General features: G+C 35.6%; 1 protein-coding gene across 5 annotated transcripts in view; it reads right to left on the bottom strand.

The window, feature by feature from the left end:
* Positions 1 to 16,453, bottom strand: part of HEATR5B (HEAT repeat containing 5B) — an 86,240-nt gene that overhangs the window by 24,189 nt on the left and 45,598 nt on the right. For all 5 annotated transcript variants that reach the window (XM_029231980.1, XM_029231984.1, XM_029231981.1 and 2 more), the window contains 5 exons: positions 13,704 to 13,848; positions 10,516 to 10,755; positions 9,388 to 9,639; positions 7,120 to 7,301; positions 4,919 to 4,987 (listed from right to left, as the gene is read on the bottom strand). In XM_029231980.1, the coding sequence (XP_029087813.1) occupies positions 4,919 to 4,987; positions 7,120 to 7,301; positions 9,388 to 9,639; positions 10,516 to 10,755; positions 13,704 to 13,848 (888 nt within the window). The remainder of the gene's footprint in view (positions 1 to 4,918; positions 4,988 to 7,119; positions 7,302 to 9,387; positions 9,640 to 10,515; positions 10,756 to 13,703; positions 13,849 to 16,453) is intronic.

Here is a 16,453-nt window from a genome sequence, read left to right as displayed (position 1 = left end):
CACGGAGCAACTAAGCCCATGTACCACAACTACTGACCCGGCGCTCTAGAGCCTGAGAGCTACAACTACTGAGTCCGTGTGCCATAACTACTGAAGCCCATGCACCTAGAGCCCGTGGTCCGCAACAAAGAGAAGCCACCGCAACGAGAGGCCCGTGCACTGCACAACAAAGAGTAGCCCCCACTCGCCACAACTAGAGAAAGCCTGTGCACAGCAACGAAGACCCAATGCAGCCAAAAAAATAAAGTTAGTTAATTAAAAAAAAAAGTTAACATTAAACATATGAAAGAATGGAGTAAATATGATTGTTTCCTAGGGGGAAGAAACACAAATAAAACCAATGAACAAAACAAAACAAAAAAACCTCAATGCTATGCTTTAATATTATTTTTTTAATAAAAAATCAACAGCAAGTATGGAAATTATTGTACTCCTATGTAGAAAACAAAACAATATATACTTAACATGTTTCCACTATCTAATTTCCCAAAAATTTTAACAGAAAAGAATTTCCACCCAAATCGGTTTGGTTATGAATAATTCTTCAATTCAACAACATTTCTGTTTACTATAGGCAAAAGGTTATTCTGAGTGCTATAGAGGAGTTAAAAAAAAAAAGTAAAGGGAAAAAATCTAGTCCCTGTCCTCAAGTAAATAAACTCAGATTAAATGAACCCACGAGAATGTTTTATGACTGTCACACTGCACTTAAAAAGAGAGAAAGGGGCTTCCCTGGTGGCGCAGTGGTTGAGAGTCCGCCTGCCGATGCAGGGAACACGGGTTCGTGTCCCGGTCTGGGAGGATCCCACATGCCGCGGAGCGGCTGGGCCGTGAGCCATGGCTGCTGAGCCTGTGCATCCGAAGCCTGTGCTCCGCAACGGGAGAGGCCACAACAGTGAGAGGCCCGCGTACCGCAAGAAAAAAAAAAAAAAAAAAAAAAAAAAGGGAGAGAAAGAAGAGATTAATTCTAGCAGGAGAAATGGGAATGTTTAAATATCAGGAAGTTTTATGTGTATAGATACAGGGGAGTTTCATGGAGGAAGAGACAAGATTAGGAAAGTTAACTGGGATCAGATTACAGTACAATTTAAATTCCACGTGAACTGAATTCAGACTTGTTCTGTAGGCAATCATGAGTTTCTAAGGCTTCTGAGCAGGGGAATATTATTAGAATTGTGCTTTAGGAAAACTGCTCCAATACTAAGGATAGGAAAGCATGTATTTAGACAGTGAGTACTGTGTTCAGTCACATGACTATTATAATACCACGGAACAGAGATGATACGGATCAAACTGAGAATCAAATGAAAAGAAAGAGGCATCTGAGAAAGACTGGGAAGTAGAAATCACAGGATTTGGAAACCAATTATATATTTTTAGGGGGTGAAGGCAGGGACATGCAAACAGTATGAGGTGATAATCAAAGACTACCAAATTTTGACTGTCAAAGTTTCTAACCCGGATGAATGTAAGGAAGGTGACACCACTGTTTAAGAGAGATAACATAAGAACAAAGAGAAGTTTGGTGGAGATGAGAAGTTAGAGAACATGATTTTGACTGTGAACTTTGTGACATGCTGAGTTCAAAGTACCAGCAAGAGACACGTGGAAAGATATTCAGTGGGCAGATGGAAACCTGGGTCTGGATTTCAGGAGCAAAGACAGAGGTAACTAAGTCGATCTAGGAATTCTCCACACAAAGATGATCACTAAACAGATGGTCCTAGGTAACTTTCTTCAAGGACTGAGGTATTAAAAAAAAAAAAGCCTTAAGGACAGAACACAGGGAAAATATACTTCAGGGACAAGTAGAATAAGAAATTGAAAACACCAGAAAAGCAACAGGACAACCAGGCAAGTGTGGTGATACTGGAACCAAAGGAAGAATGCCAAGATGGAAGGGGCTGGGCTTCCCTGGTGGTGCAGTGGTTAGGAATCTGCCTGCCAATGCAGGGGACAAGGGTTTGAGCTCTGGTCCAGGAAGATCCCACATGCCGCAAAGCAACTAAGCCCGTGTGCCACAACTACTGAGCCTGTGCTCTAGAGCCCGTGAGTCACAACTACTGAGCCTGTGTGCCACAACTACTGACGCCCGCGCGCCTAGAGCCTGTGCTCCGCAACAAACAGAAGTCACCGCAATGAGAAGCCCATGCACCACAACGAAGAGCAGCCCCTGCTCACCGCAACTAGAGAAAGCCCACACGCAGTAACAAAGGCCCAACCCAGCCAAAAATTAATTAATTAATTAATTAATTTTTTAAAAAAAGAAATCAATCATTACTATCGTCTCACTCAGCTTCATGTCAGGGCCAGGTGAGTATAGTCAGTTCAGGCTTTGTTATCAAATAAATTATGAAAAATCTTTTGGTTTTCAGAGCATTTGAATACTGAATCATGGTTAATGGATTGTGTTCCTATATTTGAAACGTTTAAAAAGTTGAGAACAAATATATATGTAAACTACTTCATTCTCTTATAATAATCTTATTCTCAAAGAATTCAAAACTAAATTAAATAAAATTCAATAAGGACATTTAAAAACTGTTTGTTACCAATACTGATGGCAAAAAAAAATACCAGCTACAACAGTGCTGAAAATATAATGAAATTTAAAGTGAAAAGAGATTAAATATGAGTGTGAAAAGAAAGAGTTGGTATTCTTAAGGAAAATAACATTTTGGAGATATGTGATAATATTTCTGTGAGTTTCGGTAGAAATATAACTGAAAGTTGGGGGAAACTGTCAAAATCGAGAATTTGGTGCTAAGTTTGCTTTGCAAAAACCTAAGTACCTTCTCCACTTTAAAGAACATGAAACCAGAAACTGCAGATACTACATTATAGGTTTGGTTTATGAAGAAAGACAAAGCAAAACTGAATCAGCAAAATCATACTTAGAGAAAAGACTCTGGCCTTATATCAAAAGAGTGGTGAATGAATGTACACTTACAAATTTTAGACTGAAATAAAATATCTAAAGTATGTATTATGTTTATGATTCCAGTGCTGCTTTAAATGATATATTAACCTACTGATTACTGTCCCCAACTGTCCTCAATTGAAAACATTTGAGGGTTTTCCTATAATATCTAAGAATTACTTGATTTTCAGGTTCAACATGATGTTTACTCTAGTAAACAATCTGGGATGCCATGTTTCAAGATCTGCCCGAAGCCAACTCCTTCGGTAACCTTAAAGAAAGAAACTTGCAACCCAATGCTCCAGCTATTTCAAAACCAGGTTTCCTCCCAGAAACAGAAGGACAGGAGGTCAAAAATTTAAGCCTGCCACTAGAAAAGGAGAAACTTCAGAAAGCAGGTAGGGTCACATAAGAAATAAGAAGTGTTTTTTTTCTTAAGATTTTTTTGATGTGGAACATTTTTAAAGTCTTTATTGAATCTGTTACAATACTGCTTCTGTTTTATGTTTTGGCTTTCTGGCTGCAAGGCATGTGGGATCTTAGCTTCCTGACCAGGGATTGAACCTGCACTGCATTGGAAGGCAAAGTCTTAACCACTGGACTGTCAGGGGAGTCCAAGAAGTAAGAAGTTTAAGGCAAATTCAGTAATAGGAAATTTTCATACTACTCATTCACAAGATGAAATTCTAATAGCTTTTGCCTTTCTGATGATCAGGAGCTTTATAGGATGTTTTGTCTGCTTAAATATTATGATCTGAAACACTACCATAATACATTTAATTATACATGACTGTGATTTCTGATGTTTGTGTGCCAGTATCCCAATCTAAATGACTTAACCTACTCTAACTCCAAGGTTTGTACCATGATCCACAGACTTCTGTCTTAAACAAGGCTTCCTCTTCTCTCTCTGGCCTGCTGTTGGTGGAAGGAGTTCATTTCTCTGAAGGTCACCATTAAGATAGCAGGCTTCAGAAAAATAAAGTCTAACAGAAGGAGGAGGCAACTCATTGAGCCACAGAGTAATCAAAGTCAGAATTTCAAACCTATCATTGCAAACAGCAGAACATTCTCTGCATAAGGGACACATGTAGCTTGACTGAATTCTAAGCAATAAAGATGGACTACAGGCCTGTACTCCGGAAAACTGAGAAGGATGGAGTTGCTTCTCTTCTATCCTTAGGTTAGCAGACAAAGAATTGGATTTTTTTGAAAGATTAGAGCTTAATGCACAAATCCTTTTTCAGGACGAAGCATGAAAAAGATGAACTTATTAAAGGTGTAGGAACATAGGTGCTTCTATAACTCTCTTCAGAAAAAATAATATGAGAATAATCTCCTGGAATCAATTTTGCAATAAAACTTCCATATTGTGAAATTGTCTTTAGGATAATTTAATACACAGAAACTTGTAGAATTTTCACAACCTGTGGTCAAAAACCCTTTTATTACCTATTTATTATTACTATATATTCTTCAATGATTGTAGATTTTGAGATTTTACTTTTATTCTAGTCCCTCTTATGACTTTACATCTCCACTGACTACTGGACAATGTAAGAGCTATGTATTCCAAAGTCATGCCCTCAGTTACAGCAAAAAAAAAATGTGATTAATAGTTAGTACTTCATCATTTCACACAGAATAAAAAAGGAAACTATCACTGTTGTATTTCTGAGATAAAAATAAATACTATTTGGGGCTTCCCTGGTGGTGCAGTGGTTGAGAGTCCGCCTGCCGATGCAGGGGACACGGGTTCGTGCCCCGGTCCGGGAAGATCCCACATGCCGCAGGGCGGCTGGGCCTGTAAGCCATGGCCGCTGAGCCTGCGTGTCCGGAGCCTGTGCTCCACAATGGGAGAGGCCACAACAGTGAGAGGCCCGCGTACCGCAAAAAAAATAAATAAATACTATTTGATTTTCTTTCTTGGAAGTGAAATTCTAAGATATCTATAAATTTATAGAAGATAACTATTGAAAATTCTATTTTTCTTCTTACCTGGCAAGCTTTTGCTATTATGTCTGATGGAGTATCTTGTGAAAAGGCTGGTCTTAGAGCAGCTCCCACCTAGAAAAATGAATATAAGCATTTTATTTTTAAAGATAAGTAGTAAACCTTTTGTGTCTTTGGAGATGAAAACACACAAAACACATCTTTGTTCCTTTCCTTTTTATCTCTCTTTCTGGTGACAATAAACTCAATTGTACCAGTCTTCTTTTGCTTTCCAGGAGATTATCGTTATCCAATCTGTATGATCCTATACCAAACAGGCAATTAATCTTATTTCTTTTTCATTTATTTTTAATAGTAAATAGGATTTTCTGACAAAGCCACATGTGCCCAGAGATAACAGAAAACTGCTATTTTTTTTCTATCTATATTCCTGAACATATTTCTAATAGTATTTACTTCATGGGTGAATCTCATATAACTGAGATTAAAGGCTCAATTTCTTTAAATAACTGAGTAGTACTAAAAATTCACATAGTTACTAAAAGACCTTAAAAATCATTTCACCTCAAAAAGAGACGCTTTAAAAGAAGGTTGCTCAAGAAATATTAATGTACTGTTGTCATAGTAATAAATGAAGAAATATGAGCTTTAGTTTTTTTTACAAGTACTAACCAGGTCCAGCCTGCTTAGAGCTTTAGTTTTAATAAGCCAGTATCAGTCACAGATTCTTAGATATATTACATTTAATATGTAGGAGCTGAATTAGGAATTAAATATAGTCAACTCCTAATTTGAGATTTCTTCCATTACACTAGGTAAAGATACCTGATTTAGATAATTTACTTTAAAATGGTTTATGAAAAAAAAAGTGAGAGAGTGAGAGAATGTGTGTGTGTATATGTATTGAGTGTAGAGAGAAAGAAAAAAGTCAATGTTAAAGGAAATGAGGCAAAATTCTCAATTGGCAAATATGAATGAAGGATGAAGGGTATGACAGGTTTTTTTGTACTATTCTTGCAATTATTTCTGTACGTTTGAAATTATTTCTAAATAGAAAGATTTTTTTAAAAAGACCATCATTCTGATAGGCTGGGTATTTGGAAGTAAATAATTATATACAGGTTTTCTACAGCCATTTGGCCTAGAAAGTATAACTTCTTTACCTATACTTATGATGGAAAAAAATGGACTATACATTATCCACACTTTTAAATTTTCTGTATGTTTGAACACAGATTTTAGATGAAGTATGATGTGTCTAGAGCCAAGATTTTGGTACAATCACAGTGAAAAAAAAAGTTTGGTCTTTTCTTACTAACATAAGTTTTTTTCGCCTTCACATAATCCATTACTAGGATTACATCTATTGTGCCTCTTTTGAAGAACATAAATATAGGCATAAATTTCAGGGGAAACAAGTATATCTCTGTTTAGAATATAATAAAAAAATCTTTTAAAAGTATACAATTCTTTCAGTAATATTTTTCACTATTATTAAAAGTTAATTTATCCTTCAGCATACAAGAGGCAATTGCTGCTTTTTTAAAAAATTTATTTATTAATTTTTGGCTGTGTTGGGTCTTAGTTGCGACACATGGGATCTTAGTTGTGGCATGCGGGATCTTTCGTTGTGGCGTGCAGGCTTCTCTGTGGTGCACAGGCTCCAGAGCACGTGGGCTCACAGCTTGCAGCACATGGGCTCTCTACTTGAGGTCATGAGCTCAGTAGCTGTGGTGCGTAGGCTTGCTTGCCCTGCAGCATGTGGGATCTTAGTTCCCCAACCAGGGATGGAACCCGCGTCCCCTGCATTGGAAGGCAGATTCTTTACCACTGGACCACCAGTGAAGTCCCAAGGCAATTGCTTTTTATTTTAAAAAATGCTTATCAAGTCTTGGCATATAAAATAACAGCAGTAAATCCACAACACTCTTTAAATGTTCCTTTTATCTTTTAAATGGCATGGCTAAATATCTAAACATAAGACTGGAAAGCCAGGCTGGAACATCTATTCTAGTTTTATCACTAATAGTACATCATGACTTAAAAATAGTGACAAGTTTTATACAATTGTTTCTTCAACTGTGAATTGATTCAAATTGTGTAACAGGCAATGGGAGTAAAGATATGCATTCTACATGAATAAATAGGTTACAGGTCCAAATACATTTCTCCAGGGGATCTTCACTTCTTTAATCTTCACTTTTCAAAAGATCAGTTTTAATTTTGAAACAAATAAAATATCTCACATTGGCTTGATACTGCTCCAGAATCACATGACCTGGAAATTCTGGCTCAGGCACAGATGCAAACTTCTTGATAATGTCTTCAAGTGCTTGGAGCCCAGCCATCCGCAGCTGGTTACTATGATCGGTTGCAGCCATGAATGCCATGCGAATCAGGTCAGAGAGATGAAGTACCAAGAGGTCATCTAAAAATAAAAATAGAAGGCAAAAAGGAAAACATTTCCAAAATTAAGTGTAATCACATAAAAATATGGAATGAAATAAACTTCTTTAAAAAAGCATTTATGATCCACATATTTCACCATGTTTAAAATAACAAAGATACACTTTCAAGAAAGTTTCTATATCATGATCTCTCAAGAATATTGGTAAACCTTTATACAATAACACTGACGACATTGTAAACTGACATCTGAAGCAAAATAACTGATTGTCATAATTTTCCCCAAAAGAGCTTGTAATTTTTTGTCAGCGGAGGTTGGCAAATTTTTTTTGTAAAGAAACAGATAGTAAATATTTTTGGCTTTGCTGGCCATATAATTTCTAACTACTCAACTCTGCTGTTGTAGTATGTACAAAGACCGTATGTACACAAATGGTTACACTGTGCTCCAATAAAACTATTTATAAAAACAGACTGCAGGCTGGATTTGGACTGTAAGCTGTAGTTTACCAACCCGTACTCTGGAAAAGATTTTTATAAGGACAAGATGTAAAAAAGGGAAGCCTTTTTCCTTTTAGCCTTAGAGTAAAGGCCGCCCTAGATCAGTCCTATCAAAGCTTAAAAGCAAGGCAATTGTTCCCAGAATGAAACTGCTATATCTTCTCTACACAGTCTCTACCTACACCCTCTCTCAAATCAAGACCTCTATCTTTTTCCCAAATCCAAGGTGATGAACTCCTAACGTGGGGGAGAAGAAAGGGGCACTGGGCAGAAACTCCAAAATGGGGAGAGAATTCGGGGACTGATAGAGGTTTATTGCATTCTGGGATCTTCTGGCCCACAGAACTATAAGTTAATAAACTTCTGTTATTTTAAGCCACTAAGTTTGCAGTCATTTATTATAGCAACAATAGAAAACTAATACATCCAGCCTTTTCTACCTGGAAAACCCTCTCTCTGCCTCTAAAACCCAGCTTCAAAATGATCCCTTCTGTGAGGTCTTCCCTGGCACTTCAGGAAACGAGTAGCAGTTTTTTATGTTCCCAAAGTTTTTTATGTTCCTTCCACTATTGGGATATATGATTATTTTTGAGTGATAACTTTGCCTCTTTTTCTTCTAGACTAGAAATTCTTCAAGAGCAAGGACTATGTTTTTTTCTTCTTTGGATCCCCAATGGGAAGTAAAGAACAAGATTCGGTAAATATCTGATGAATAATGACATGATTAAAGACACCCTGTTCACAACATATTGTGCTTTGCTGGTACCCTATATTCAGATTCCAATTTTATACATAGTTTAATACTGTTTTACTTTCTGTTTTTTAGTCCATTTGTGAGTTTTACTGCTTCTTATACACAACAAAGTAAACTGAAAGGCATTTTTAACATATAGACTTCAATACAGATAACATACACGATGTGTCTTCAGATATTTTAAAAAATGACACGATGACGAAGAGACAACAAAGTATAAGATAAGACAGTCTGTTACTCTACCACCTCTCTCAGCTTCTCTAGATTTCTTCATTTGTAAGTGAAGATACTGGCCTGATGATCTCTTTGTAAATTCCCTATAATATCTGATCCAGGGGATATACGGTATAAAAGCTTACAAATGATCAAAAAGTAAAAGGTTTCAGTAATAAACGGTTTTCACCTTTTCAAAAATACCTAATAGCTGTTCTGAAATCTGAGAGTTTGAAATCTGCCATGGCATTCATGAATTCTGACATTCTCCAAGGCTGGGGATTGCCAAACTCACTTTATTTATTCACCTTAAACTTTTGCTAAAAGTAGGATAAGGTACCAAGGAAACATAAGTTACTGCCATCATTATGCTTAGGACCATCATTATCCTTAGGGCAAAGGACTAAGATAAATATATCTTACGATAGATAGATATATAACTTTGGACTGCTTTCCTCAACTTATCTTCCCAATAGGGATCAGAAGTTGGACAGTATGTAGAGAGGACAGAAAACAAAGGTAAAAGGCAAGAAAACGTACAATAAATGAAAGGCATAGTCTAAAGCATGTTACAAAGCAGTAAAATATTTCAAACCTATAAAAATATTCTGGGGAAAAGAAGTACTGATTTTTAATTTACTTGTAGGGTTTCGCAGTTTAGCAGAACGTGCCATAGCAAGATCAAAGTGAGCCTGGTCTGCATTCTCGCACAAATTGATGATTCGACACAGGCAATCAGCAGCAAATACTCGAGTGGCCCAGCGAGGTGCCACAAAGGGCTTTGATTTATCTTCTTCTCCTAGTGTGGTAAACATGGTATCATCATCCATCTCATCTTTCTTTTCAAATTCTTCATCTTTTCCACTACTTAAGGGAGTTGCAGTACTCATATCTGTAACAAAAATAAAAGCATATTATAACAACCTTACATACAGCAAAAACCATGCTTTAGAAATAGTACTGTTTGGTGATATCTAATTTAAAACCAGTAGAAAACAGTAGAATTGGCAAGGTTTTTCTTTTAAACAATCAATAAAAAGCCAAGGAGGGGGAGTGGGAGGTACAAACTATTTGGTGTAAGACAGACTCAAGGACGTATTATACAACATGGGGAATAGAGCCAATAATTTTGTAATAACTGTGAATGGAAAGTAATCTTTAAAAATTATATAAAAATTTACAATGAATAAAAAATTTAAAAAGATAGCAGCCAGCAGTTTTCAACTTGAAATTCAATAATACTGTTTTGTCTTCATTGTATGTACTCTCACAATGACTTTACTTTTATGAAAGCTATGATGGTTGTTCTGTTTATGACAGCCATATAAAGTTTCTCCTTAAAATAACTATATTTAATTTAAAAAATAAATAAAAATAGAAATTAAAAAACCAGGGAAAGAATAACATAAAAATATTTTTTATATTTCACTAGTTTTACATCTTATGTCAAATGACAGAGTAGCCTGGGATTTTTATATATGAAAATTAGTTTGAACTTAGTCATTTGTCAAAAATAACCAAAGTTCATTAGTTTGTAATATAATTTAATCTTCAACATTTTACAGGGATTTACAGATTAAAAATTATTAGTATTTTAAAATGTAAGCTCTATGTATCTGTAATGTAATATATGTATCTAAATATATCTATATATGGTGTATATCTATATATGCATCTATATCTATACATGGTATATATCTATAGATATATATCAAAATTAAATAATTTTCATTATCTTAAGAATATATTTTATATATTAAATACATACCACTAGAAGCTGCTAGGACATCTTTACAAAGCATTAGCCAATGGGAAAGTTTTTCTACAGCCAGTGATGACAGCATATGTCCCAAAGTATCATGAATATCAGAACATAATTTTCTATCTGTCTCCCGGTCTAGCATTCCAAAAAGAAGTCCCTCAAGACCAGTTTCTGTTATATTAACACCCTGGTGCCGGCAATGGACATCACTTCGAGAACTAACTCCAGGTGCAAAAGGACTGACATCTGAAAAACAATTTTTACAAATGAACTTGTATAGGATTTTATCGTATACTACAGGTAACAATTATGTTAAAGAACATATTTACATGTAAATTCACAATAACAACAAAACCAGCTAGCTATATACACAATTTAACTATGGTCTCCAATTTACCTATCTTTAGAATTAGAATTTTATCTGACAATAAAGGTAAAAACCCTGATCTTTAAGACTGTTTATTCTGTGGTATTTTAAACAAATCTCCAGGGAATGCTCATTAAATATATATTTGATTTTAACAACAAAAAGTGTGGGAAAGAGACATTTTTAAATAGATTTAATAGTCTGAAAAAATTATTGTTGGGTGAACGAATTGAAACTTATTTAGTCTTCTAGTTCAGATTTTACAAATCTATAAAGCTAGAACACAAATTATAAATAGATTATATCCTAAAAGTTTATTTAAAAATTGGGAAAGGGGCTTCCCTGGTGGCGCAGTGGTTGGGGGTCCGCCTGCCGATGCAGGGGATGCAGGTTCGTGCCCCGGTCCGGGAGGATCCCGCGTGCCGCAGAGCGGCTGGGCCTGTGAGCCATGGCCGCTGAGCCTGTGCGTCCGGAGCCTGTGCTCCGCAGCGGGAGAGGCCGCGGCAGTGAGAGGCCCGAATATCTCAAAAAAAAAAAAAAAAAAAATTGGGAAAATCCTGCCCAATCAAAAGTTGTTATGAAATAGTACTTAAATTTCTTGCTTTATCTGAAACTCTTTTTATTCTTATAAACAGTAGAACAACTGGCAGCCTTTAAGAATGAATACTATTAGGCTCCCCGAAGTCCAAAGCCCTCTGAACCTTGAAGAGAGTGATAAAGAGGGATGAGGGCTGAAAAGTGGCTTTTTAAAATTGAGTCACTCCAAAGACAGAATAAGGGGAGGTTTGCAGAAAATAGCCACAGTGAGGGGAATTCAAAGACAGTAGGAAAGGGAAGGTTCCAAGGAGGGAACATTACGGACAGATTAGGCACAGAGGCCTATTTTTCACTTAGCAGTATACAGTGAATATTTTCCCGTATCAAGAATTTTACTTCCACGACGTGAATTTTCATGACTACATAGCAAACCATTGAATTAGGAGTACATTAACTCATTAACCATTGAGGATGAATTCCTAAAAAAGGAAATGCTAGGTCAAAGGGTAAGCACAGTTTGAAAACTTTGAGGATATACTGACAAAAAAATCCTCCAGAAAAGCTGTATGACTTTACATTTCTATCAGCAGTATAAGAAATTTCTCTTTTATTCATATCTCCCCCAACACTGGTTAAAATCATTATTTTATTATCGGTCAGTTTTATAGAAGAAAAATGCTATCTTATGATTGTATTAACTTGCAACTATTCAATCACTAGAGGTTAAAGGTATTTCATATGTTGATATTTCTCCTTTGATAAAACACCTCTTTTGTGTGCTCTCATGATTTTTACAGATGCATAAAAGAGTTACCATAGCAGATCCGAGACTACCCTATTAAGGCCTGATATTACGGGAACTGGGTTTCAGGAAGGTTCCCATCATTTCCTGATAAAAGTGGCTTACTGTGCCTAAATCATCTGTACCAACAATATAGTTTATGCTGAACATCTGCTTTCCTTCTGAGAGTCTGAACTTTTGGTATATGCCAGGCAGACCATGCCTATTTGACCAGTCCCCAATAAAAATCTTGGGCACTGAGTGTCTAGCAAGATTCGCTAGCAGACAACATTTCACATGTGTTGTCACAACTTGCTGTGTGACTCCATGGGGAGTGGACTCTTGGAATCTTGTGCCTGGTTTGCTCTAGACTTCACTCCATTTATCCTCTCCCTTTGCCGATTTTGCCTTGTATCCTTTTGCTGTAATAAATCACAGCCATAAGCGTGACTATATGCTGAGTCCTAGCAAATCATCAAACCTGGGGGGTGGTCTTAGGCCCCCTGGCACACTAATTTGTAAAAGCTTTAAAAATATAAAAAATATAAATGCACACATTTAATACAACAAGCATATTTTGAAACTATCTTTCCCTCTCTTAGTTTGTCTCTTTCAATTTTGATTATGGTGACTGACATCTAGAAGTTTTGAAATTTTACATGTATTCAGGAGAATTCTGTAACTACTTTTGGTGCTATGTTTTCTCTCCAAAAAGCAGTGATGTTTACTGTTAGACTTTTATAATAAACTTCTTTTACATTCTACAGTACAGTATGCTTGTTAATAGAGCTCTTATTACACTATGGTAAAACTGGAGTTATTTTGGTATGTTGCTTCTTAGTATCCAAGCAACTTCTATGCATTAGGAAGCTCTTATAAGTAAAACTTTTCTCTCACAATAGGGGAAATCTCTGCCAAGCTCTGAAAAAGTTCCCAAACCACCTATCCCTAGAATCAGAAGACCAGCTACAAATTCAAGCTATACTTAAAACTCTCCCAAAAGCAAAAAGAACTGAAGAAAGCGAAGATCCACCTTTCGTTACCCAAACATCTACTGACACTTCACAGTTTTACTGGTTACTTTGGTCTTACCTTCTTCAAGGAAAAGTTACATCACAAAAGGTTAACTACTGTCAAAGACTGGAAGCTTTCAGGTAACCCTAAAATAGATAATTTCTCTTTTCAGAAGCCTACTAATGATACAAGGCAATATCCTTAGAGTTAGTCATCCCTTATACAGCTAAAACATTCTCAAGGGATGGCGGAAGTGTCCTGATACTAAATGCTACAAAACATTTTTTTCAGCTATGAAATTTTAAAAAAGGTAAAAATGTAAAGTTACCAAGAAAACTACATGGGAATTTTAAAAGTGATAACAGTTTTATTTTACCTAAAAGAATAAGAAAATTGACCATATTTCAATGCAAAAATGTTATTTAATAAGTAATACTCATTTGAAATGTTAAAATACTTAAAACAAAAAGAATATTGACCAATAATATAACTTACTAGCACCACTGCTCTCTTTGTCCCCTGCATTTTTTGCTAGGCTCATGGCATATTCGCATACTTCAGCTGCTTCTCTTTGTGCAAGCTGCCGGAGACATGCCACAGCTGCTCGTCGAAGTAACAAATGGGAACTACATAAGTGAACCTGTAAACAACAACAGTTTTAGACTTTTCTTAAAAAAAGCTGTAATCTCACTTGCCTAATGAATATATATGAACACCTTACTTGTGAAGAGGCTCTTCATTTAACCACCTCAGTTGTTTAAGATCTAGCCAAATAATGGCCTTTTCAATAAATAGTAATACCAATAAAATGTATAAAGAATATTTTAGTAGCCTATAAAATAACTGCCCCAAGACTTGGGCACTAAAGATCACAAAATATACTTAGATTAAAATCCAGAAAGATCTTTTGCACATCTTATTTTACACATGGTCGTACTAAATTCTGTCAATGAAATTTTTTAAGTGCACAGAGATTAACTGTAGTGAATGAACAGTTAGGGGGCAGAACACAGAGTAAGAATTGAAAGCAAAGGGGGGTGTATAGTAAAATAAAAAACCAAAATCAAGCAAACATAAATATCTGAAAAGAACTGCAAAATGGATCCTTTCGGTATAGCATTTTTTAAAATCTCACAAGTTCGTGAAAGAATCAATATAGTACACTCTAATACATGAAGTAAAGTATAAGAGGCAGTACTGCATAATAATTAAGAGCTCAGGCTCCAGGTGCCAGACTGGATTTGAATCTTGGCTCTGCACTTACTCCTGTGTGATTAGACAAGTTAGACAAGTTACTTAACCTCTCTGTGCCTTGTTTGCCCATATGTGAAATGGGGATAGTAATTCTTCACAGGAATATAGTGAAAATAAAATAAGTTAAAATAAGTATTTTACTTAGAACAGTGGATGACACATGGTAATTGCTCAATAAACGTTAGCTATTATCACTATTACTATAAATCTGACTCATTGAGAAAATATTATGTTCCATATGCTGCTTTTTAAGCAAGGAAGTAAGTAATATATTTTAGAAAGAATCTCATCCAGAAATGATGGGGGGGGAAATAAAATAATAAATAAGTGATGTAGAATACATAACTCCTTCACAATGCTAGATAATATATTTTTATCCTCTTAATATAGCATTTGTAACTTATTTTTGTGTAAAACTCACAGCCCATGAAATTATGCCAAGTATTAAAAAAAGAAAATATAACTGAGAAGAGAAAACCTGACAGATCAGATTTTTTTCAACAGAATATATTTTTTTCACGTCTCTTCCTGAAAATAAAGACGTTTTGGAACTGGCAAATATCCTATAATTAGAAAAGTTAATAAGCATGATCATATGAGATGGGAAGAACAAGTATCTCGGAGTTTCTGCCTTTTTATCTGTACAATGGGGACAATGTCCACCTTACCTCTATCTTACACAACTGTGGTAAGAACAAAGCATTAAATATATATGAAGCAGAACACCATACATTTAATTACATAAATTTAATTACAACTAAATAGAATTATAGCTAAGAAAATACACTCAACAAATGCTGACTAGCAGAATCGAAGTGAAAGAAATAAAACATTTTAAGGTTAACAAAGTGTTTTCAAAAACTCAATTTCAATGATTCTGAGGTGTACTCTCCCACCCCATTTTAACATCTCTGATATTAGAGATGCAAATTATCATTAATGGTGTCTTACAGCCACTGTAAACCAGGTAACAACAAAGTTGTATTTGTTTGAAAACTTTCCCTTGACACTTCCTGGTAAAATCCACAAAATGTCAGGAATAAGCCATATTAAATTTGATAAAAATATATGGCTTCGTGCAGACTTCCTAGCTGCTTAGATATAATCACAATCTACTGTGACATCCATCAGTATAGCTTGGTTTAGCTTTGCTCTTGAACTTTATATAAATGGAACCATGAAGTCTGTTCTCTTCTGTGTCTGGTTTCTTTTTAGCAGTATGTCTGTGAAATTCATCCATGTGATTCCATGTAACAGTTCATTCATTTTTATTGTTGTGTAATATTTTATTGAAGAATTATATCACTATTTATCCACTCTGCTGATTGGTGGACACTTAGGTTGTTTCTGGGTTTTGGCTAGTATGAATAACCAAGCAATGAACATTCCTGTACATGTTTTTTGCACACATGTGCATGCATTTCTGTCAGATATTTACTTTAGAGTGGAGTTGCTGGGTTATACTGTATGCACACTTTCAACTTTTTGTAGATTATGCCTCATTGTTTTCCGAAGAAGCTGGTTTTTTTTTTCTTACATTCCACAAACCTTAGGAATTTGTGTGCTGCTTGCTCCTACATTAAGACCTCTACCTTCCTATAAAAAGCTCTGTTATTTAAACTTTATGTTACCTTGCTATCCTATCCCTTCTGTGCCTGCCATATACTTATATCATGGTCAACTGGATATCCCTGCTCTGTCACTGACGACATGGGCATTCAGCTCAAGTCTTCCTCTCACTGACATCTCCTATAATTTTCCCAGATGACGTAAATGCCATGTGTGGAATAAATGTGCACAGGAGAGTGACTGGTCACATGGTATAAAAAGCACCCACTTGCCAGGAGGGAAATAACACTAATTCAGAGTGGTGGTTGTTCTTTCAAAAACACATTTTGAACAGTTCTATCATTAGATACATTTTAATACTTTTAGATCGTTTAATCAAGATTACTATGGTGAAACTTACCTCTTAATACATTTGCTGAAAA

This window comes from Monodon monoceros, unplaced genomic scaffold, assembly GCF_005190385.1.
Source record: "Monodon monoceros isolate NGI ecotype Baffin Bay Population unplaced genomic scaffold, NGI_Narwhal_1 Super_Scaffold_19, whole genome shotgun sequence".
Taxonomy (NCBI): Eukaryota; Metazoa; Chordata; class Mammalia; order Artiodactyla; family Monodontidae; genus Monodon; species Monodon monoceros.
Note: the sequence above shows the minus strand (reverse complement) of the source record. Positions and strands in the feature narration are given on the sequence as shown.